The sequence below is a fragment of the Petaurus breviceps genome, unplaced genomic scaffold, assembly GCF_028583685.1.
Source record: "Petaurus breviceps papuanus isolate PSGF00001 unplaced genomic scaffold, PetGlider_PUasm1.0 175, whole genome shotgun sequence".
Lineage (NCBI taxonomy): Eukaryota > Metazoa > Chordata > Mammalia > Diprotodontia > Petauridae > Petaurus > Petaurus breviceps.
Window position 1 is genome coordinate 44,064,977 of NW_027185764.1, and position 26,032 is coordinate 44,091,008.

At 37.1% G+C, this 26,032-nt stretch overlaps 1 protein-coding gene across 4 annotated transcripts in view; it reads left to right on the top strand.

The window, feature by feature from the left end:
• POLR3G (RNA polymerase III subunit G) overlaps window positions 1-25,919 on the top strand; it is a 527,072-nt gene extending 501,153 nt beyond the window's left edge. For 3 of the 4 annotated variants that reach the window (XM_069085085.1, XM_069085082.1, XM_069085084.1), the window contains 3 exons: window positions 9,758-9,840; window positions 13,840-13,989; window positions 19,114-25,919. In XM_069085085.1, the coding sequence (XP_068941186.1) occupies window positions 9,758-9,840; window positions 13,840-13,989; window positions 19,114-19,200 (320 nt within the window). In that variant the 3' untranslated portion in view covers window positions 19,201-25,919. The remainder of the gene's footprint in view (window positions 1-9,757; window positions 9,841-13,839; window positions 13,990-19,113) is intronic. The other variant, XM_069085083.1, reaches the window with a different exon arrangement.
• The last annotated feature ends 113 nt before the right edge of the window (window positions 25,920-26,032 follow it).

Consider the following 26,032-nt stretch of genomic DNA (forward strand, 5'->3'; position numbering starts at 1 on the left):
GGTGTAGGGAAGAGAGGGAAATACAAAGACAAAAATTAAAACATCCCTGCCTTCAAAGAGCATGCATTTTATTAGGGGAGATACCATGAACATAAACAAGAAGTTAGAAAATACAGTATTCTTTTGTGTGTATGTGGGGGTGTACACAGACAGCTGATGGAAATTCTAGAGAAGCTTCATATAGGGATTGCTTCAGCAGAGTTGTGAAGGAAATAAAGGATTCCACATGGTAAGGTGGGGTGGGAGTACACAGGCAGATGGAGACGAACCGTAACATCAAACTGAATGCTTTACGTGCAGTTATAATGACCAGACTTGACAATGAAGAAAAGTTAGAAAACATACCTCATCCTGTCCTTGTGGAGGTGGGCAGCTTTGTGTGAGGAATGCTGCATGCACTGACAGATATATGATGTATTTGGTTTAGCTCGACGGATGTTTTTCACTTTCTTTTTTTATTCTTTGTTACATTTCGGTGGATAGGGAAGGGAGAAGAGTATTCTGAAATGAAGGCAATATTAAACACAAATTATACCAATTTAAAATTTTTAATAGATGATAAAGAAAGAGAAAGCCAAAGTAACCTGTTGATTAATTAACCTTTATCCTCTTGTACTACAGTAGATATGCTAAGACACTTTTGGACTTCTCTCTCTTTTATAGATTTCTTTTTTCTGATCCTAGGAGTTGGTGGGATTTTCAGGCTTCAACCCAGTAAGTGATTGGAGACTATTATTGCTGGGAAACTGCTAAGGGGTTAATATCTAAGTCTGTAGCAGCCATATGGGGTTCATGATGGGCTGTGAATGGGGAACCTGAGGAATGTGGGGTTAGTTCTCCTGTTATATTTTTTCTGTAAGAAATAAATTTGTAATGATGTATTTAATTTTTCTTCCTGTTTTTGTTGCTGGTTTTATGGCATTGTTGAGTGCCCTTTTTGTTCATTTGAAAGAGTGAGGGAAAACTGAGCCTAAGCTAAGTCTTGCACTGTTATCTTGCATCTATGAACAGACCAAATTTCCTCTTCTGCCTCTGACAAATGGTCTTCACTTGAAACACTCTGGTGATTGGAGTTTTGTCTTCTGAGCTAGACCATTTTATTTTCAGAGAACTTTTAATTTCTAGGAAGCTTATTCTTCATATTGATCCTAGGAATTTCCTCCAAGGAATTTCCATCCATTCCTCCTGGTTCTGGCCCCTGGAGGCAAGCAAAATAAGTGTTATTCCATACTTGTAAAGTTCTCCTCCTCCTCTTAACTAGCATTTATATAATACCAACTGTATGCCAGGCACTGTGCGCAGAGCTTTATAAATATAACCTCTTGTGATCTTCACAACAATCCTAGGATTATTGCTATTATTAACTCCATTTTACAGATAAGGAAACAGAGGTAAACAGATGTGCAATGACTTGTTCAAGGTGTCACAACTAGTAAATGTCTGAGGCTGTATTTGAGCTTGGGTCTTCTTGATGCAGGTCCTGTTCTTTATGCACTGTGCCTGATAGCAGCCTGATGATGAGGTAAGAATCTATATGATACTTTACATACTTGAAGACAGCCATCATGATGAAAACCAAAGTCTTCCCTTATATTTATGCTAAAATATCCCATTTCTTTTTATTTTATTTTATTTTTGCTTTTTGGAGGGGAAAGGCAGGGCAATTGGGGTTAAGTGACTTGCCCAAGGTCACACAGCTAGTAAGTGTTAAGTGTCTGAGACCAGATTTGAACTCATGTCCTCCTGACTCCAGAGCTGGTACTCTATTCACTGTGCCACCTAGTTGCCCCAATATCCCGTTTCTTTAACCAAGCCTAGTATGAAGGGTTTTTGGTCTTCTCACCATTCTGTTGTTGTTCAGTCATTTTTTCATTCATTTGGGGTTTTCTTGGCAGAAATACTGGAGTGGTTTCCTCTTTCTTTCTCCAGCACCTTTTACAGATGAGGAACTGAGGCAAACAGGGTTAAGTGATTTGCCCAGGGTCACACAGCTAGTAAGTGTCTGAGATCAGGTTTGAACTTAGAAAGATGCATCTTCCTTACTCCAGGCCTGGCACTCTATCCTTTGTGCCACCTAGTTGCCCTCACCACTCTGACCTTACTCCAGTGATAAGACTCAGTATCCTTCCTAAAGTATAGTATGTAGAACAGAAAACATTATTTTAGGTGTGGTTTTACCAGAACAGGACTCTAAACTCCTTTATTTTGGACACCATGCTCTGTCAATACAGTGTAAAAGTAAATCAGCTTGACCTGTAATCCCTGCTTTTGGGAAAGCAGGGGCTTCTGAATCACTTGATTTCTGGAGTTCTGAGCTGCAGTAGGCTAAGTTAAGTGTCCATACTAAGTCCAGCACCAATATGGGGAGCCCAAAGGATCAGGGAGCTACTGGATTGTCAGAAAGGGGCCCAGGTCAGAAATAGAACAGGTCAAAACTTCCACATTGAACAGCATTGGGATCAGGCCCATGAGTGGGCAACTGTGCTTCTGGCCTGGGCGAGCTAGGGAGACCCAGTCTTTTTTTTTTTTGTTTTGTTTTTTTGGGAGGGCAGTTGGGGTTAAGTGACTTGCCCAAGGTCACACGGCTAGTAAGTGTTAAGTGTCTGAGATCGGATTTGAATTCAGGTCCTCCTGACTCCAGGGCCGGTGCTCTATTCACTGCGCCACCTAGCCGAACCAAGACCCAGTCTTTTTTGTCTTTTTTAAGTGAATCAGTTTTTTTTATCTATCAGTCAAGACCATGAGTTCTGTCAGGCTCTTGAGATGTTGTTCATCCTAGACTGATGATTTGAACTCAAATGAGGGATGTTCTTTCATCATCTTATCACTTAAATGTTCCAATTCCCCATAAATCACTTGTGTTCTAGACTTTCTAGTCCTGAATGCCATTCTACTTGGTAGAGAAAACTGAAGTAAAATAGAAATTGAGTTCTTTTCCCTTCCCTTCCATTATGTATTATCAGAGTTCCCTTTGCTTTACCTGTGGTCCTTTCTGATCTTCTTGCTTCCAACAGTGCTTTAACCCAAGACAAAAAAAGGCCTTTTGTTGACGTTGGTGGTCGCTGAAAGCCTGGGCTCATTCTGCTCTACTCCTCCCTACCCCACCCCCCCTTTTTACTGTTTTATACTTGTTACTTTTAAATCTGATTTTCATTCCTTGAAATTGATAGCATGTGTTCTCCTTCCATGCTTAAAATCTACTGTCTCACCTAGTCCTATATGGATTAAAAAGAACTGAAATATTTAATGCTATATAACTATATTAGAGAAAGATGGAACCTGTTCTCAGTCATTAGCAGTATTTCCAAGTGACTTTGTACTTTCTTTCTTTTTTCTTTAGAGGTTGCAGCAGGACTTTAATTTTCTATAAAACCTTTCCTGTTCACCTTTAATATCCTGCTTCCCTATGGTGTTTCTGAAAGGAACAGATAAAGCTGAACCAATCTCCATGACTACTGCCTTTTATGCTCAATTTTCCTCATTCACCTTTATCCTTGAACTGAAGAAGTGACAGGCATAAAACCTAGGTAGAGAGGAGAGACAGGAGAGCACTCTGGACATTCACAGTAGCTGTTTCTTCATGCCATCTTACAGAGATGTTTTTTGTGCCTTTTTTTTTAATGAGTCATTCTTTTCCTTACCTAACCTGTTCGACTAGTAATAGAAAGATAAGTTGAGAAATTAGATACATTTTAAACTGAAATGAATTTTTTTTTTTGCTTTTCAGACTTTATTTAGTTTAGGGTTTTTGTTTTTTGTTTTGTTTGTTTTGTTTTTGTTTTTGGAGGGGAGAAGGCTGGGCAATTGGGGTTAAGTGACTTGCCTGAGGTTACACGGCTAGTAGGTGTTAAATGTTTGAGGCTGGATTTGAACTCTGATCCTCCTGACTCCAGGGCTAGTGCTGTATTCACTGCACCAAGTAGCTGCCTCAGACTTTAATTAGTTTTAACAACATAAACCCACTTACCCCACTGCTGTGAGGGGGAACAAAAAGGAGTAGAAAATGAGTTATTTTTAAACTGGGATGAATGTGAAAGTAAGGAAACTGAGAAAAAGGACTGGGGCATTATAGGAAACATACAAAGAAGTGTCAAGACCAGCGGGTACAATTTCTTTAATTACTTGAAAAGAATCCCTGCATGTTTGAAGTCAGATTATCAAGAAAACAATATGAGCTTAGCAGACAGATATGAAGATCTGTATAACAATAGATAGTTGAACAAATGGATATATGAATGAATAAGTAAATAATAATACATTACCTACTTATTTTTTTTATTTTCACAATAACTCTGGGAAGTAGGCAAGGCAGATGTACTCTATACTTTAAAGCAGTGGTGTCAGGCTCAGCTAGAACAGGGACCACTAAAGCATACATAAGGATCCATTCGAGCCACATATCGACTTAGAAGGGGCGGGCGGCTTAAGCCTGCAAATAGAAACCCAGCCCTTTCTGATTCCTGACTCAGTGGCTCCTCTTGTGCCACAATTACTACCATGCTCTGTCTCCTCTACTCTCTCTTGCCATGAATTATTCTATTTGGGCGGAAGAACACTTTTTAATTCAAAGGCTTAAACTTAGGCATGGTAGAATATTAGTGCTATAAGAGAATTTATATGATATTTGCTTGTTGACTGACTGATATGAAAGGGAGATTCTTAGTGTTTGTCTTCCTGTACTCACTTCTACTTTTAATTTTAAATCATTTAGAATGTTTACCACATTGCCTAGATCTGGACTTAAGAAGCTTCCATTATTAATCTTTTAATTTGTATTTTCTCATTTCCAAGCATATTCTTTGTAATTTGAAATAGTTTTCATGGTGAGTAGAAATGAGGTTTCGAGAATGATGGTGAAATTGCATGCCTGAGTGACTGGGAGGATGTTGTACCCTCAGAAGTGCTGAGAAAGGGGAGCATAGGGGGAAGTAGGATTGATTAAGCACCTGCTATGTGCCAGACACTGTGCCAAACACTTTGCAGATATTATCTCACTATGCCCCTGAGAGGCAGGTGCTGTTATTATCCAACTGTTATTATAGCTTGGAGGACAGAAATGTTTTGGGGGAGAGAGAATTTCTATTTTGGACATGTTGAGTTTGAGATGCCTATGGATCATCTGGTGTAAGATGTCAGAAAGGCATTTGATAATGTGGGACTGAAGCTTGAGGGAGAGACTAAGGCTGAATATATAGATGAGTGATTAAATGAGTGAAAATGCATTTATTAAGTGCTTACTGTGTGCAAAGCACTCTGTAATGGGGATAACAATGTAAAAGGTAAGATAGTCCTGCTTTCAAGGAGCTCACATTCTAATGGAAGGAGACTGTACAGATGGAAAGTTACAGCTGCAAATCAGATGAAAAGATCCCATGGTCTATACTAATGATAATAGCTAATATTTACATAGTGCCTACTAAGTGCCAGGCACTGTACCAAGCATTTTTGCAATTATGATGCCATTTGAGCCCCACGACAGCCCTAGGAGGGAAGTGCTATTATTTTCTCCATTTTACAGCTGAGGAAACTGAGACAAACAGGTGAAATGACTTCTTCACCATCACACTGCTAGTAAGTATCTGAGGCTGGATTTGAACTCAGGTCTTCCTGCCTTCAGGCCCAGCACTCTGTCAGGTACACTACCTATCTGCTCTTTAGGGCACAAATCAGATGGTAATACTTCATGGCACTTCCCCGATAAAATCATAGTTGTTTCTGAAGTTGAACCCTTTGACGGTGCCAGAGACTTGGTTGGCAAGAACTTTCCTTTCAGAGTCATCAGTGGCTGTGGCTGTAGCACCTGCAGAAGCAGTTGCCAGGCTGCATCTCCAGAAGGGTTGCTTCCCGGGATGGTGACTGTGGAAGCTAAGCTGGATGCATTGCTGTTCCTAAGACTCTTGGGTTTCAGGTTTTGGACCAACTCCATTAGGGTCTGTATAGAGATAATGGTTAAGCTCATGAGAGCTGAGATCACCAAGTACAGTAGTATGGAGGGAAAAGAAGAAAGGGTGTGGGGCAGAGCAAGGAGAATGGGGAGTTGTCAACTAAGCAAACCAGGAGAGAGAAATATTTTTTTTAAAAGTATCTAGGAGGAAAGAGTGATTAACAGAGTTAGTAGGACTGTAACAGTTTTCATTTTGCTTCATACTATGAGATTTCCTTTTCCAAATAGTATAGATATTCCATTATGTATTTACTGTTTTGTTTTGTGGGCATTTTTTAAATAAAATATTCTAAGAATGGTGACTTTGATTGCAGACTCTGATGTGTGAATTGATTTGCTTTGTTTATTGATACTTCAGGCTTTTTTTGTATTGCCTTTCACATTGGTGTAGGGAAATGCTAATGAGTAAACTATTTCTCCTCATGCAAATCAGCAGATGTTTGGCAACATAGAGGTTTACAGAGCTGGAGGGTTAAGTGACCTGTCTAGAGTCTCAGAGCCAACATATATCATGGGTCTTTCCAGATTCTGAGATTAACTCTTTATGAAATTAGATCATATTCCCTCTCACTTTAAATTTTTAGGCATAAAATTTTCACTAAAACAACAATAAAATAGTGCTTAGAGCATACTAATTGTTTTTGTTTTAGTCCCTAACACCTTGTCTATCCTTATAGAAAGCCACTCATATTCTTTCCAATTCAGGGCATTGGGACACTGGGATTTTGGTTTATTACAGCATCGTGGCTTTCCTCACTTACCCATATTAGTGTTTTTTAGCTGGATGGTAGAAACCATGCTAATCGTGGTGGAATAGAGAGAGACTAGCTGGGCTGTATGTGTCTCTGTGTTGACATGTCACTGGGAGGGATATGGAGGAGCAAATGGCTAAATGTTTCCAATGATTTATCAAATTTATAGTTGCAAAATAGACTGAAAGTTTGGGAGTGCTTTAAAATCATTTTGGGGATTGGGAAGCTGAAACTTTAATGAGTTTCAAAATGCTTTGAGATCAAATCCTTCATCTCTGGATTCTAACTTGCAGAAGTAATTTATTTTTAAAAAGTAAGATAAAAAAGATCTCTTGTTGCTTAGATCTTCCTTGTTGCTAGATTCATAACTGTCAAAAGCTGTCATTTTCCATATTGCCTAAATTTCTTGATGTCTTTGATCTATGTTTTGCATTTTGGTTAGTTGCTTAACCTCCCTGAGCTAAGGTTTCCTTATTTGCAAATGGGGATGATAATAGTCACAGTAGTTATTTCCCAGGGTTCCTATGAGGATCAGATGAGATAGTGTATGTAGGGTGCTTTAGAAACCCTTAAAGTGCTTGATAAATTTCCATCTTTCATATTCTGAATCCTTGTCAATGAGACTCACTCAAACTCTGCCTTTCCTTTAGTACTTTCTTCCAGGTTATAAAAACTGATAATATAAAAAGTTAGGGGTCAAGGGAAGGAAAGGTTAGCAAACATCAGAATTGTTGGTCTCCTGTAGATTAAGTCCTTGACAATTATTTCTAGCCCTCTCCACCAACCAAAACATACAGATATAGATGTAATTTTCTTAGTCAAACACTGTTTGCAAGGGTATTGGCTACCTTAAACTGACAGTCCATACTTCTATGAAGACAGTTTGACATCAAAAACTTGAAAACAGATTTTAACAATCTGATACCGCATGAATGGGAAAAGATCCATTTTAGGCAATAATTGTGCAAAATCTCAGCAAGAAGATGTTAAGAACCTACAGGAGCTCTAGTTCTGTCACTGATGTTCTGGGAACATATTGGATATAGCTAGCCTCTTTACAAAGTTAATTTCCTCTTTTGAAATCTTTGGTACATGGTTTAGAGGGATTTGTATGAAATGAGTATTGATAAAGCCTCCTTAGAGAAAAACTCGACAATACATAATGTTTTGCTCCCCCTGGCTTTTTTGTACTCCAGCAGCATTGACTTTGGGCTGCATAATTTATTAGGGATTCTTCCAACCTTGACTATGTTTACTGCTCTATGAAGCAGATTAAACAATGTCCTTGTTCTTTTGCTGCTTATAGCATTTTAAGATACTAAAAAGTGAGGGTTATTGAGCAAGCACCATTAAGTCCAACAAAGTTACTTTTATTTAAGTAAAATCTCATAAAAAATTTATGGCCATGGGCCTGTTTGCTGAATGAATCATAATTTAGTGCGAATGATAGAAAATTGCATTCCCATCAGTTATGGTTGACCAGACACGATCCACTTCGGTCCTTTTCTCTCCATAGTTTTTACATTTTGCATTTTCTTTGTATCCCCACTGATTATTAGTACAGTGCCTTAGTAAGTGCTTAATCAACAATTATTTACTAAGTACCTGTGTTCCAGGCACTGTGCTAGGTGGTGGGGCTACAGGTACAAGGAATGAGGTGATCCCTACTCATAATGAGTTTACATTCTAATGAATGCTTATTAATTGACTTCTTTAAAAAAAAATTTTGATGTCTTTTTTAAAAAAACTAATCATCAGAATTGCTACCAGTATCCTTCCCTTCTTCCTCCCAGAGAACCATCCCTTATAACAAATATTTTTAAAGAAAAAAGAGGAAGATGAAGGGAAAAAAATCAGTAAAATTGATCAATATATCAAAAAAGTGTGAAAAAAAGTCTTAATTTAATGAGGTGTTCTTTTCTGCCCATTTCATCCCATTATTAAGTTGAGGTTTGAGGAAAGGGGAGGATCATTAAACATTTTCAGAGCACAAGGCTAATGTACCATTTTGCATTTAACTGTGGTGAGTCTAAAGAGAGGTCATTGGCACAGTTTGAAATAGCATTGAATTTAATGCTAATCATCGAGTAGTTTATTGAGTAAGCCTACACTATCAATTTAGCATAGAAGAAGTTAAATGGGCTGAAAAAAGGAACTTACTTTTATTTTGCAATGTGTTAGAGAGATCTAAATTCACATATTTAGATGTAAGGCGTTATGGTATTTTTAATTATGAGTGTTCAATTGAACTATTTTCAATTCAGTAATGACATTCAAATATTGAATTCTTACCCCTTTCTCAATTGATTAGATGCTGATTCATGAAGAAATAAATCCTACATTTTTATTTCTTAAACATAGTGAAATGATATCTCTTACGTTCCAGGTAAATGGGATGGTGATTGACCAGGAGAATTCATGCTTAGAGATTTGTTCAGGATTTCCAGCTGGTAGCTCAAATGTCAATTTTAACCTCCTCTGTACACCAATCCTTTCCTCCCCTCTAAAATACAGTAGTACTAAAATATTTGAAAATATTTTGCTAAACTGACTTTACCCTTTTTTGAGATTTGACAGAATTTTATTTAATATACTTGATTTTGTTTACTAATGTTAGTAGTGGTCTTTTGTTTGTGTTATAGTCATTTAGTAAATATGCCTGTATTGCCTTGCTTGTAGTAAATACTTAATAAATGTTTGTCAAATTGAATGTAGATGGGGCCTGGGTACAACCAGTAGAACAGCTTACTAGATTAGAGAGTCTGAAGATCTGGGTTTGGTTCTGTCTGGGCTAGGTGCCTGCTCTGGAACTTTGGGGAGTCTCTTCATTATCGGTTTCTTTACCTTTAAAATAGGGACAACCTTGCCTAAAGTACCTCAGTGTTAAGGAATCAAATGAATGAATATACTTAAAAGTGCTAAGTAAACTGTGAAATGCTTTAGAGGAGTGAAATGTAAGGTGTCACCATTATTTATTCCATGAAACACAAAACAGTATAATAGGCACGTTCAGTTTTCTTACTGTTCTAGAAAAATTGTACTAACTAGTTTTTTACCTTAGCAGGACCCAAACGCCAAAGGACAAAAGGTACAGCCAAAGTTACTACAGTAATGAGTACTGTGGATGTATTGAAAAAGATTGAGGTAAGCTCCATCTACTTGTTAAGCAGTCTCCATGTAAAGGGGGGGTGGGTACTAACTACATTTCTGAAAGAGCTTACTCAAATCCTGTTGTTCTAAACTATCTTTTGATATCACCTGTTTCGCAGAAGAAAACACAGTTTGCAGAAAATAACAGGAAATCTCTAGATAAGCCAGTGTATTAGCTGGAAAGTGGCATAATTTGTCTCATCGGTTTCATGCAGCCTCAGACAATGTTAGAACTGACAGAGACCTTAGATATTGTCAGGTGTCTTCCCCACAGTTTTCTTAGCCTTCACCATCTTTTCCTTTCTCATTTGTAAACATCTCTTTTCATACTTTCTTCTCTACCTCTTTGCCTTTGTCTTCTTTCTACACAGGAATGATAAAAACAAAATAAAGGAACTAGGGGAAAGCAAAGAGGACTAAGTGTATGAAATTTATACATTTAAATTTATATGTTTACATAGCTCTTATTTCCTTTATTGTAAATATCCTTTTCCTTTACAGTATTTAGTTTCAATTTCACTCTTTTTTTCTTTGTCCCTACCATGTCCATATAGCCTTTTGTTTCTACATATCTTTGTTTATGTACTCAGTGTACCACTATGAACTTCCTAGAAGTTGTAAGGATCGATGAAGGAACAATGACCAAATATGCCAAGCTTAAATTGTGTGGGATGATGGATAAGGGTGCAGACATAGCTTATGGTGTCAAGCTATACTTATATTGATTGAAACTGGTTAGGGTCTGGCCAGCTGTAGAGCTTAGCAGTAGGAAGAATATTAAGGAGAGATGCATTATAAGGAAGATTGATCTGGTGCTCCTAATATATGACTTATCTTTAGGGCAAAGCCTGGGTCTTCATTCAGGGAGAGGGGCTTATACCAGCTCAAATGGACCAAGTTGTATTTGACCTGTAAAACCTGAAAATTCTATCAAAGTAATGAGTTTTAATAGAGTACAATTAGAATTCAAATGACCATATATCATTGTTTCAGAGGTAGAAGTAGTTTGGGTCTTTAATATGAAATGTATGTATATTCAGAGGGAAATAACACATTCTACTCTCAAACAGCATTTACTAGATATTTGAATTTTAGCCAGTTCTATGATCGGTGTTCTACTGAAACTCAAAAAATTTTGCTGAGAGGCACTAAGAGTTTTCAGTATTAATTTCCTAAGTTTTAGAAAATGAGTTAGATGCAATAAGTACAAGGCCACAAACTAATGGTTTAAAAATAAAAATATGTATTTCATTTCTTCCCTCCTCTTCTCTGCCACTACTGTGTTTGTAACAGTACTTAAATACCTGTCTATTTTATTCAACTGTTATTCATGCTCTGTAAAAAATCCTCTGGGGGATGGTTCATTCATTTTGTTGTTGGGCATTCTCAAGTGATCTTGACATTGTATAGATATCAATAGATTATACCATTTGCCTATCAATTATCTCTACTCTTACTACAGGACTGGCCTATCTATTTTTTCCCCCAGTGATATATCTCTGATAGTATCTTTTATAGGATTTCTGCAGAATTCTTTATTTGCAGTGTGTTAAAGCATTCTAATGCACTTATTGACATTTCATTTATCATTTGAAGTGTGTAGATGTTGACAGGTACAGTTTGAAAAACTAGTGGAAGAGAGAATGAGGAATTTATCTAAAGTCACATAGGAAGTCACTGACAGATTGAGTTGAGAGCCCCTAAAAAACCTTTTCCTTTGCCTTTTAGCTTAGCATCATTGAATCTTTCCTTGTAGGGTGAACATTTCAGAAAGATAGATTTTGACTTGTGCTGTGGTGTTGAAGGCCATCCAGAGATGTTACCTGTCTCTTGTTTCCTGAAAATTCTGATAAAACCAGAGAGAGTGATTCTGTGGTCCACATAGAGAGATGTAATCGAACAGAAATTATATTCTAGGGGCTGCCAGGTAGCACAGCGAGTAAGAGCACAGGCCCCAGTGTAGGGATGACCTGGGGGATCGAATCCGGGCTAAGACACTTAGCACCCACCCAGAAACACCTGGCCATGTAACCTTGAGCAAGTTACTTAACCCCAATTGCTTAGGGGCGGCCAGGTGGCTCAGCGAGTAAGAGCATCAGCCCCAGTGTGGGATGACCTGGGGATCGAATCCGGGCTCAGATGCTTAGCACCACACCCAGAAATAACTAGCCGTGTAACCTTCAGCAAGTTACTTAACCCCAATTGCTTAAAAAAAAAAAAGAAATGATATTCTATGATATGGAAGATATTTTAATGAAATTTGAATTAGAATTCTGTTTATTGTGAAGAATGATCCTTTATTTAATGGAGCCTTATCTTAGGCCCTAATGATATTGCCATTTGCAGAAGTGTTATTGAGCCATCTTTCTGGAAATCTGTAAAATTCTAATAACAATAACAATACTACTAATAATTACAAAGTATGTTGTATATATTACTTAATTTGATGTTTTAACACATTTGCAGAAATTCAGATATATTATTTATGCATTGACTTCAGGTTTAGTGGCTGTGATGAACAGCAGTGATTATAATAGTTTATATTTGTATGCCTCTGCACACATTCTCATTTGCTACTCACAACCACCACGAATAATCCTTGAGACAGAGAGAATACAACTATTTAAAAGTGTCATACCTGGGATTCAAACCCAGGTTTTTCACCTCCAAATCCAGCATTCTTTCTACTACTCCATTGCTAGTGACCTTGGTTTGAACAAATCATTGACACTGACCATAGAAATAAAACTGAGACTCCTCCTTCCCCAATTACTAAATTGGAGATATGCCTATATGTAATCAAAGTAAAATTCTGCAAATATAAGCCAGCATACAGATTTAAGTGAGATGTAGAAATATAGCCAGAGTGAAAGTTTAGGTGTTGACTTCCCCTTTTTCCATTTTTCATAAATGTCATTGAAAATAACAGGGATTGATTTGAGTTCCATCTCTCCTTTCCCTTATTAACCTTAGTAATGAAATCCAAGGAACAGTAACCAGGTAAGTACAGAGAAAAAAGAATAGCAGCACGCTGGATCTTTAAATTGAATAACCTTAGTGGAAAATGATTACTGATGCACTAAAACTTGTGCTTTAAGAAATCTCATCCTTGGGGCGGCCAGGTGGCTCAGCGAGTAAGAGCACCGGCCCCAGTGTCAGGATGACCTGGGGATCGAACCTGGGCTCAGATACTTTAGCATCACACCCAGAAATAACTGGCCGTGTAACCTTTAGCAAGTTACTTAACCCCAACTGCTTAATAAAAAAAAAAAAGAAATCTTATCCTTATAATATCAGCAGTTCCTTTAATTATTTATTTATTTATTTTGGAGGAGGGAAGGCAAGACGGTTGGAGTTAAGTGACTTGCCCAAGGTCACGTGGCTAGTTTTTTGTGTTAAGTGTCTGGGGCTGTATTTGAATTCAGGTCCCCCTGACTCCAGGGCCAGTGCTCTATTCACTGCGCCACCTAGCCACCCCAGCAGTTCTTTTATAAATGTGTGAAAATTCACTCCAGGGTTTAGAAGGAATATTTTTAATGAGCATATAATTTTCCTCTCTTTACCCTTTTGTTATGTTCCGATGAGTTCCCATCCGACCTCAGACACTTACTAATTATATAACTGTGGGCAAGTCACTTGCCCTTTGTGTACCTCAATTTCTTCATTTGTAAAATGGGGATAGGGTTGTTGTGAGGACCAAGTGAGTTATTTATAACGCACCATGTATACCTGCTTGTTATTATCGTGAAAGATCTATCATATAAACCCTCACCTAAATAAAGCATTGGCTTAATTCTCAGTATTGTAATTAACGCATTTAAAAAAACTGACATGATGGTGAGGACCAAATCTTTGACCCACAAGCTACAATACCAATTCTTTTGAAGAGTACCGAGGAACTGTTACTGCAATTGTGTTGTCTTTTAAGTGAGATTGGAGTGGTGGTGACCAAGCTGTTACTATACATTGGTTAATGAATTTAATTTATACCAGGACTTGGAAAAGAAAGGTGATGAAGAAAAATCAGATGAGGAAACTGATGAGAAAGAAGGAGGCAAAGGGAAAAGGAAAGATGATGATGATGATGATGAAGATGAAGCAGCTGATGAACAAGAAGAGTATGATGAAGAGGAGCAGGAAGAGGTACCATTTTTAAAGAATGACTTAATATATAATAATTTTAATATTTAAATATATAATAATTTAATAACAATTTAAATATATAATAAATTTACTACTAATAAGGTTGGAGATAGCAATAATAATGAATGGGCACATTTTTAAAAACAATTGGTTAACAGGAACCTGGTTATTACCAGTGACATAAAGAACACTGAAATCAATTGGACTATTATGACACTGAAATTATAGGCTTTAGTGAATATAAGTTGAGGAAGAAGTGCTTGATGGGTAGGCAGCTTTATAATAGTGGATCTACAATTCTTATTCTTCTTGTTTAAGGGAGTAATTTTTTTTTTCAGATAGCAGTCATGTGAGTTTCTTAAATCAGGAATTTAGAAATAAGTTTAGAGGATGTAGCCCATAGATTTGATTAGTTGCCATAGGCCTGATAGACTTGAACTCTGCTTAGGAGGCCCCTTGTGCCTGGTGATGTGTCTTATGACTACTCAGTTTGGGGGATAGATTTATGAGGAGCATTCCTGCCTTCATCCCCAATTTCAGTGAGTGCTTTAGAGTCTCTTAAGAGATAACCCATTCCTTTCATTATAGGATCAAATTCTCAACTGAAGTACAGTACCTTAGAAATGAAGCTTTGTGTCCATTTAATAGGAATTCCTGTAACCACTAAAAGGTCCTTTATATTTGCAATAAAACAAAGACTTTCACCTATTTAAATGATAATAAAATGAAATACATTTTTCTTGAGGAGCATACTATACTTTCATTCATTACCATATATTCACACATACCAAAAGGGTGTGCTGATATATGTTTAACAACAAACTTTGGTGGGGGTTTGGGGGCAGGAATTATACACAACACACTTTTAATTTTAATCTACATTGTTAACATTTTCTTCATCACTTTCTTAAATCTAGACAGTCAACAAAACAATAAATCAAGCTTTGATTTGTAGCATTTGCCAGTATCTGAAATGTAAATGCTTCCTCTTTTTAAAAACCCAACAGTTGTCTCTCTTGAACTCTTATAAACTAGCTCCAACACACCCCCATTTATATATCTATTCTTTAGTATTCTAATTTTGGGCCAGCATTGGTTTATGGCCTATTAATAATGCCTTAATAGTCTAGCTAGGTTGAGTGACAATTTGGATTGATTGAACACAGGTTCTGACCAGTCATTAGAGTTATAGGCCTTCTGAATGTTTTACAAATTTTCCAACTTGTAGAAATTTTTTGAATTTCAAATATAGCAAATACTTCCAAGTCTATAGTCTCTATGGCTACCCCCATCTTCAGGATGACTGTAGATGCTATCTAGATTCAAGAAACGAGTGGTGATATTTTACGCTTTTGCTTACCTGTTTTTTTTACTATGGACAACCAAGATTAGAGCTGCTTAGCTTAGGGAAGGGTTACCCCAGGGTTTGGATTGGGGTCAGTCACATCGGTCTTACTGTCCTGCTGCTTATGACTACTAAGTCTTTCTTCAGAACACCTTTTAACTAGGTAAATTGGTAGGTTCCTGCAAGGCTAGCTTTTACTGAACAGATATTCTTTCAGTCTTGCCCCAAATCATTGAGATTTGCTTAAGAAATCCTGTTGGTTTCTGGACATGGCTAGTTTTTGGAATTCTGCATTTTTAGAGTTATTCTCTCATTGAGTCATGGCTCAGCCAATGCTAAAAGGCAAATTAGGAGCTTCCCTGCTGAGTACAGTAACAGCAGGATTCCAGGCTTCTCTCCACCACTGGAGTGAACTATATATCAGTCCTTAGTGGGGTACTGAACTGTATCAGTCAGTGTGCATATATAACTGTATTTCACTTTTTTTTTCTATGTCCTCCAGTATAATAGGGGTATAAAGTGCATGTTAGGGGAGGAGAAGAAATGCTTTCAAAGACCTGATGAATTTGAAGCAGCTAAAGTTTCTCTTAACATTCCCTATTTTGTGACATCTCCTTGAGAACAAAGGGGGTGTTTTATTTTGAAGGATAAATGAAGCTAATTAATCAAATGAATAATTTGTAGAAACATTGGCCTTCCTCAGAAAAACCCATGTCCTTGGAGACAAAGAGAAGTAGGGAGGTGTTTTTTCTTTTGACTGAAACCAGTAGAGAGTAAATGGCTTGAGCAAAAGCCAGGGCTTTTGTCTACTCAAAATTAGGTAACTCGATGTAGGGGTACTTGAAAGGTAGGGAAAATAAAAGGGAAGAAGAAAGATGAGCAACAGACTAGTTCATATTTTCTTCATCTTGTTAAGACAAGGTTAGCCTAGATAAACAAAATCCAGGGAGAACTCTAAATTTCCAGTTTAGTCATTAGTTTCAGATTATTCTCCTACTATTATATAAGAAGAAGCAGAAGCAGAAAAAGAAGAATTCTCCTCTTCCTCCTCCTGCTGCACACAGACTGTGAGGAGCCTTAACTCATGAACAAAATGTCCACTATTCCTTCGCCTTGTCACTCCTGCACCTAGGTGAGAGACCCAGAACTAGTGTCCTCAACCCCAAATACTCTTATTTACCTTTCTAATTTTGGAGATTTCAGCCTATCTTCTGAGAAGCCAGAAGGGGTCCAGAAGGTCTAAGTCCTGACAATAGAAGTCTTATTTCCAAATTTCTTCATGTGGGAACTGAATCACTTAGGGACTAGATTGTTATCTCAGTTTATTTTAAAGGCTGGTCTGTATTTTTCAGTTACTCATTTTCTGTTGCAGGCCTTTATATACTAGAAATTTTTGCCAATAGATTTAATGAATTGATTCTCTAAGGCTGCTAAGCTCAGGGACATCTCTCCAGCCTGTTGTGAATAATATTCTCTTTCATCCTGGAAAACTTGCAAGTACTCAGGTCTAATTGAACCCAAAAGACATTGAGCACTGGGCTTTATTGTGCTGTATTTGAGTCCTGCTTTTCTTCATCTGGTTAGGTAATCTAGTGAGCTATTCTTGTTATCAACTGCACCTGTATTCTTCTAATGCAAAAAAGAACTACTTATATTAGTCTAATTGGAGGACTAGTTTTCAAATACATATTTCCAATGCCTTAGGGCACTTTTGCCACTTCCAGGAGTTACTCAAAGGTTCTTTAATTGTTTGAGTAGAAGAGTACTTCATGAGAAATGCCAGGCTGAATCAAAAGCTGAAAATAAAATTGTCCAGAGAAATATCAACAATCTCAGATATGCAAATAATACCACTCAAAGTGAAGAGGAATTAAGAAGCCTATTGATAAGAGTGAAAGAGGACAGTGTAAAAGCTGGCTTGAAGCTTAGCATCAAAAAAAGTAAGATCTTGGCAACTGGTCCCATCACTTCCTGGCAAATAGAGGAAGAAGAAATGGAAACAGTGTCAAATTTTATATTCTTGGGCTCAAAGATCACTGCAGACAGTGACTATAGTCATGAAATTAAAAGACACTTGCTCCCACAGAATCAACACTTTCACATTGTGGTGCTGGAGAAGACTTTTGATAGTCTTGCTTTTTTCAGCAAAGATGTCAAATCAGTCAATACTTAAAGAAATTAATTCAGACCACTCACTGGAAAGTCAAATACTGAAAATGAATCTTAAATATTTGGCCATATAATGAGAAGAAAGGATTTTTTTTCCAGTGAATCCCTGATGTTGGGAAAGATGGAAGGCAGAAGGAGAAGGGGACAGCAGAGGATGAAATGTATAGATAGTATCAAAGACACCACAAACTTAAACTAGGACAAACTTCCAGAGACAGTGGAGGATAGAAATGATGTGGTTTGGGGTGGGGGAGGGATTCAGGGACTCCACAAGGACCAGAGTAATGGATAGCGTTGTCTGGAATGAATTCACAGACTCAAGCATTCTTTAAGTCAAGGTGGCAAAGATTTATTGTTACACTTTTAATTGGGCAAGAGTTCTTAGGGACCTTGTGAGCTTAGAGGGGTACAGTTAAGGTTTATATAGGATATTCTATAGTAGAATATGTACCAAATATGCTAAGTGATTCAAGGTGGGATTAGGGAGTGGTTGAAGAGTGGTCAGTTCTTAAAGGAACATACACTTTTAGTATCTACTGTACAGGTGTTTTACCCAGAATTCTCTGGGAAAAAGCCTGGGCTACATGGAGGTAAGGTTTTAGGCCTGCAATGTCACTAAGTCAACTAGCAGTCAGGGCTGGCTGAGAAATGTCCAGTCTGCCACCCATCAATGTCTTGTTAGACAAGATAGATGTAGGGAGTATACATATATCTGAAGTCTGGAATACATGTAATGAGGAGTCCAGAATGCATATAATGAGGTGGGGAGTTGGTATACATAGTTCAGAGGATACTAAATATATTTATGAGCTAGTATAAAGCCAGTTCAAACTAATAATTCCTTCTGGTGCGGTTTGTTACTATTCCAGGAAGAGAGATAAGTTTTTGCTGGGGCTCGCTCATGAGTAATTGTTAGGCATAGTGTCCTTGGGCTGGAGAGAAACTGCCAGGGATAGTACTTTGAGGCTAGGGAGAAATATGGTCTTGGAATTGGGGTTGAAACACAGGCATCCAAGCATCCCATCTGAAGGGCCTAGCTTTTTGTGGTCCATGAAGTCCTGAAGAGTTACATACAACAACAATAACATGCAGTGATTCACCTTAGAACTGAGCTTTAAAATGCCTTCTGCTTAACAATATTTGTGTTGACAAAATCATTGTGTCTTAGGACTGGAAAGGACTTTAAAAGATATTTAGGCAGAAATCAGATTCCCTCCCCTCCTACTTCCTTTTATAGATGAGGCCCAGAAAGGTTGACTCTTGTCTGGGGAGTAATTGGAATTAGTCTTTATTTGGAAGAGAAGGAAAAAATGTGAGTGGAGTCAATGAAGCCTTTTTTTAAGCAAACAAATTGTGAGGGCTTTCTGTATCCACCTTTTCTTTTATATTAGGGCTAATACTATTTCTGATTTGGTAATTTGGTATTTTTTTTTTCATTTAAGTAGAAGAACAGATTAAGAGAGAAACTTAGGCTTCTAATTATGTTTCCCCTCCATTAATAATTTATTAAGTAGGTTAACTGACAATCAATAAATTGATGGTCAGTGGTCTCTCTCCATAACCAAAGATATCTAATTATATTTTAATGTTGCTGTTTTCTTGTTATTTAGGAAAATGATTACATCAATTCTTACTTTGACAATGGAGATGATTTTGGCGCAGAAAGTGATGACAACATGGATGAAGCAACATACTAGTGATAATCATTCAAATTATTTTTGTTTATTATATGGCCTCTGAATACTTAAGCAAACTTATTACCTCTTTTGTTTCTGATGAGAAATGAGTAAGTATTGTATTCTTGTTCACTATTCCGTGAGCATTTATTACTTAAAAATTCCAAAGTCACTTTGAGTTTACAGATTTGTTACATGTAGTTTACATGTTTGTTTGCAGGGTTTTCCTGCAAATGCCTTTGCCTCAACCATATTCAGATGAACTTTGCAATTACTATTTTGATTTGAATGTGCCTAAAGCCTACAAATTAATACTTGAACGAAGCCGCTCTTGTTTTTAACTGCTGATCTTTTAAAGAATTGTTTTTCATAATAGATTTCTTTATCCTGGAAACTGATTTTACATTGCACATGGAGCACTTTAAAAACAAAGAAACTTGAAAGTAGTTGGTATTCTTGACCCTTTTGCATTTAGACTGATGACTTTGTAGCCTTCTGGACATCTTCCAAGTTTGTTTTCAAGTTAGAGTGAATTTTGTACAAGAAGCTAGTGAAAGTCTGAATTTTAAAGTCTTCAACCTCAGTCAGGAGAAGGTGGCTTTCAGATGAAATGAAAGAACCCTGAATGACATAGAGATACTAGGGAACTGCTTTCTACATGTTACTGTCGGAGATGTCTGAGGCTAATAGTCATTTTATAATTCTCATCCATGAACAGTTGGATTTGGGGGAAAAAATCAGGTTATTTTAAGAAAGAATATTTAGTATTATAATATGTAGGAATATGAGAGGGTAATTCCATAAGCTTTATTCATATATGCACCCTATATATTCATATGCACCCTAGTGTGGATGGATAAAGTTCCATGCAGGTGTTTATTCTTTGAGGTAGAATAAGATCTCTTGAATACTGTATAGAACATGAAAGCTGTAGAATTAATTCCATTTGTTTACATACTGATATTGAATAAAGCTCAGGATATCTTGAAAATAAAACTTACCATTTTTTAGTAGAACAGCAAAAGCTGCCCCTTTTGACTTTTTTTAAGCCAAGTTTTATGGAAATTTCTTTGAAACCTCCAGAATCTGAAGACATTATTGTCCTCTGAGGACAGTAATATCCTGTTTGGTAGTTGTTTTCACACCTTCAGAATAATCTGTGAAAAGTATTATTGGACAGACAAAAGATGGGATTTTAAAGAGCCTGTTTCTCTGACCAGATTCAGTAACACCTCAAGTCTATTTTTAAAAGCCTGTCATAGAAATCTTTTCCACTCACAAATAGAAGCATTCTCGGGAATACTAATCTGAGTCTAACGACAGCTTTTGAAAATTGAGGCCTTCATTCCAAAGACTTTGATCATTCTCTTTAAAAATAAAAACAAAAACCCAAACCCTGAATCTTCTCTCCTCCTTCCACCCCTATCCACCACTCCCCATCCCTGTTATTATTACAGCACTGACGATGAAGACCCAGGTTTTATTTCTACCTGAACTATATTTGACCCAGTCAGAGATACTGGATAGTTCAGTTAAAATTTTTTTCTGCCTTAAGTATGTGCATTAGTAAAATAGGAAAAAATTCTTAAGAATCAATCAGTTAATCAACTGATTTAGTGCGTGCTTTGTACCAGTTGCCAATCACACTGAGGCAAAAAATGAGCAGGTTCTGCCCTCAAAAAGGTCACATTCTATATGAAAGGTTCAGATTGTAGGATCCTAGAACTACAGCTGGATAGGAATTTGAAGGTCACACATCTAGTTCAGTTCCCTCATTTTACTGATTAGGAACCACAGTCCTAGGGAATTGAGTGACTGCCCAATGTTCCCAATTGACTTGAAGTCCTTTGACCCTAGAATTCTCATTCTACTGCACTAAGTATCTTTCAGAGATTGTTTTAAATTGCAGTTTTATAACCTCTACTAATAAAAGTAGAATTCTGTAGGAAACAAATTGTTCAATTTTCTGTCTTTTGAAGGTCAAATAATGTCTTTGAAACAAATTTATATTTTCCTCCTTATAAATAAAATGTGTTTTGATTCTAAGATCTTCCCTTTTTTCTGATTGAGAAAATTTAGAGACATGTCTACCTGCATTTTTCTGAGGAATTAGAAATCAGTTCCTCAAGAAATAGAATTGCTAGTTACCCCTGGGTAGAATCTTTTGATGTGGAAATGATGGCCATTTTTAATAAGAAAATGTGGTGATTACCAACTAATCCCTTCAAGTTTAAAGGATTTTCTAGAAATGGAAAATAATTATTTCAAATTCAAATCACCCTTATTTTCCTTGTTGAAAGTCTGCAAGCTGAGACTCTGCTTTTGAAATTGTAACATTTCTGTAAAGCCTTTCAACCTTGTTTTTAAGGCCTGAGTTAAAACTGAAGAAAACTGGGATATTTAACCCAGAGAAGTCTTAAGTGAGGGCTGTCAATCTAAAATAGATTAGACTTGTTCTTAGCCCCAGATGTCAGCATCTTTTAGAAGATACTGAGTGACCACTTGCTGGGTCCCTTGTAAAGGGGAGATTTGTTCAGGTCTGGATTGAGCCTAGAAGGTAGATGGTTTCTGACGTCCCTTCCAACTCTGAGAATCTGTGATTTCTAATAAAAAGGGAAAGAGGCTTCATTTGTGATTTTATTAGCATAAGGAACTTCTGGGTGAAGAAATTTCGAGAAGTTTAAGTGATTTGCCCAGGGTCACATTGACATTATATGTCCTACTCTACACGCTTAGTAATGAGTAGATTGTTGTTGTTGAGGTCATTTTTTTCAGTCATTTCCAACTCCATTTGGGGTTTTCATGGCAAAAATAGTGGATTGGTCTACCATTTCCTTCTCCAGTTCATTTTACAGATGAGGAAACTGAGGCCAACAGGCTTAAATGATTTGCTCAGGGTCACACAGCTAGGAAGTGCCTGAGGCTGGATTTGGACTCAGGAACACTATGAGTATTCCTGACTCCAGGCTTGGCACTCTATCCACTTTGCCACCTAGCTGCCCTGTAGTGAGTAGAATATACAATTAAATTTTGTTCCTGGATGGATAAGGTATGTAGTCCAACAAATATTTCTTTTGTTGTTGTTGTTGTTGCAAGATTCTCTGTAGTAAAATATTATTTAATGCCTAGAAAACTGTTATCTATGCAGTTTAAAAAAAAATTAGTTGCTGTACTGAAGCCCTGCAGGTACCTACTAGCCTGGCAGAAGAAAGCCTTTTGAATTGCATATACCTTTCCTAGCTCTCTTTCTTCCTGCCTTAACGCTCTAGGTGATTAAGTTAACTTTATGTTCAAGGAACCACTTAGGAATGATCTCAGCATTCTGATCATTCTTAGGAATGACAGCATTCTGATCATTCTTAGGAATGATCTCAGATCTCTGCTGCCTTTCCCCATTGAAAACAAAATTTTTTTTAATTTGGACCAGTAAATTCATTCCCTCATTGGGAACTCCCTAGCAGGAAACCCTCCATAATACGCAGATCAGCAGCCACTCTGCAGTTGATAGTATATATTGAGATGGGAAGTGAAGCCTGGTCTTCCTGATTCTTGAGATTGGGTAAACCCACCTTTCTGTGCTGCCACTTTTTTTTAATTAACTCCTCACTTAGGCAACTAACATAAGAAAAGGAGGCAGCAAAGCATTTTCATTTCTATGGATGCTTTATTATTATTGCCCGTAGTTTTCTAGTTCCAGTAAAATACTTAAGAGAATGTGAAGTCAGTTCTGATTGAAAGATTATAAAGTTGGTTTAAAGATAGTCTGCAACTGGGAGGGAAAAACTTTAAAAGGCTATATATTTTTAAATTTTGCTATGCAGGAAGCTGATAGCAAAACTTTAATTTACTCTTGCTGTAAATAATCGTTTTTACAAAATAAGGAAATTCTTGAAAATTTTTTGTCAGAAAATTAAATTTTCTTAGAAACAAAAAGGCTAAATAATCTATCCACACTGAAATGATTAATGTATTTTTGGAAGGAAAAAATAATAGACTCAGTGTAATAGAGTGGTTCTTGTGGATTTAGGTTTTTATAGAGCAGGGCCAGGATTTATTTATTAAAGCTCCCATTTTTATAGTGATTTAAGGTTTACAAGTCACTTTAATTATATCTCATTTGACAGTCCTCACAAAAACCCTGTGAGGTAGGTGCTATTATCTCCCTTTTACATATGAGGAAACGAAGTCTTAGAAAGGTTAAGTGATAGTGTCTGAGGCAGGATTTGAACCCCAACTTTCTAGTTCTCCTCTCTCCTTCTCTCTAATACCTTATTGATATGGTATTTTAAGGCTTTGAACAGGACCTTTATATACAGTGACTCATTTGATCCTTAGGATATCTCTGTGAGTTTGGCAGGGCAAGGATTATTCTCATTTTACAGAACTGAAACCAAAAACTCAGAGAAATCAAATAATTTCCCCAAGACACATGGCTAATAACTGGTGGAACAGCCAGTCTCTTAACTCTCATCCTGTGTGCTTTCTTGTGTTTTGTTGTGTTTTTTTTTTTTAATTTTCTAGTCCTCTCATCAAAACCTGTTTTGAGTAAGATTTTTGCCTACACTGTAATAATACATTAATATACATTGTAAAGAGATGCAAAAAATTGAACTTTAAAAAGGATGAGTTAAAGATGAAATAAACTATTTAAAAATAATTTGTAAAATGTTATTTAAAGGCAAATCAAGTCAACAAACATTTATTCAGTACCTGTGATGTGCTGGGAATACCAAAAAAAAAAAAAAGGCAAAAAACAGTCCCTGTTCTCTAAGAGCTCAAGATCTAATGGGGGTGACAACATGCAAAGAACTATGTAAAAATAAACTATACGGGATAAATTGGAGATCAACTGAGAGGGAAGGCACTAGGAATAAAGGTGATAGAAAAGGCTTACAGAGGGTGGAATTTTATCTGAGACTCGAAAGAAGTGGGGAGGCAGAGATGAGGAAGGAGAGAATTTCAGGCATGGGTGACAGCTAGTAGAAATGCATGGAGGGGGGCGGCTAGGTGGCTCAGCGAGTAAGAGCACCGGCTCCAGTGTCGGGATGACCTGGATCAAATCCGGGCTCAGATGCTCAGCACCACACCCAGAAATAACTGGCCGTGTAACCTTGAGCAAGTTACTTAACCCCGATTGCTTTAAAAAAAAAAAAAATGCATGGAGGCAGATGGAGCATCATTGTCAAGGAGGCCTTTGTCACTGACTGTAGAGTCCAGTGGGCTGGGTAAGGTATGAGAAGACTGGAAAGGTAGGAAGGTGGCAGATTATGAAGGGCTTTTAAAAGCCAGGGTACAAAAGCAAAAGTACAAAAATGATTCATATATCATTCTTAGTGAGAACAATAGGATTCATTATTTTTGAAAATGTTAAGTTATTTTTTTTCAGGACCTAACTTTTAATGGCTTCATAGCTGGAGAAGATACCTCACACAGAAGTATAAAATCCAGATGAAAGGAGTTTGCTTACTATATCATGATATTCATTTTTCAATACCATCCATCAATTATTCAGAGATTTTTATTACCATCTAACTAGTCGATTTCCATCTTCCCTTTGGAGGACATGGGTCGGGGTCATGGGGGCAAGGACTGGTTTTGGGAGTCAGGTCTCATGGTCAGAAGGTGGCAGAGAAGGGAGCAGTTGAAAGTAAATGATAATGAAATGCCAGGTTGGTCCTAGCTTGTTAGTGACGAATGGCTTTATTTACTTGCATTGGGGGAGGGGGGGCTCTTTTTGGAGGGGAAGGTTGGGCAATTGGGGTTAAGTGGCTTGCCAAAGGTCACACACTAGTAAGTGTTAAGTGTCTGAAGTCAAATTTGAACTCAGGTCCTCCTGACTCCAGGGCTGGTGCTCTATTCACTGCACCACCTAGCTGCCCCCAACCTAAGGTTTGGGATAGGGTGGATATTAGGAACAGGATTTTAGATTTGAGAGAGAGTTATATCATTGATTGGCTAAGCATGTTGGCAGCCACCATGACCACTTTTTGCATCCAGCTAGCTGCTGCAACTTGCCTCTCCACGAGCCCTATCTCGTTTTCCTAGGGACAAGGAGAAAAAAGCAGAGGAGTAAGCAAGGAGTTTGTACTGCTGTTTGCTGTAGGGATGGGGAAGGGGGAAAAGGAGGGGGACAAGTATGCAATGACTACCTGTCTTGGGAACACAGTCTGCAGACACAAGTAGCAGCTGCAATGCCAAACGACTATGTTGTCCTTCTTAAAGCTACTATTTTCTTAGTGTCATATACACCTCATTTTGAAGACCACTGATGTAAGGGGTACTTTGGTGAAGGGCATGTCTGGGTAGCAATGTATGTGTGTGTGTGTATATATAGATATATAATTTTGAAAGGAAGATTTAGTAATTCCTTTTAAGTATATTAATGAATGTATATTGTATTGTATATGATAGTCTTAAAATATGAGAAATATCCTTCAAGATATAAAATATATATTAATAATACAAAGATGACACATTTATATTGCTATAATTTTTATAATTGTGTATTTTATTTATTATATATTTATAATCTTATAATTAATTTTTTATTGTAAATATTAAATAAGACACCAAAACTCTGATCTTCAGAATCAATTATCAGTCACACCAATTCTCATTGGAAAGACAGGGAAAAAATGTAAGAGAGACAGATGTTCTTGCCAGGGAAAAGTGAAGAAATCTAATGTGCTTTGAATTATTGCTATCCAAAAATTTCAAATAAAAATTTTTAATTTTTTTTATAGGTGTGTTGTTGGGTTGTTTTTGTTTTTTTGTGTTTAAGCTTTTTTCTCCCATTTCTCTGCACCAAGCCCCTGCCCCATCATTTTCACTGGAGTCAATGTTGAAGTGTTGA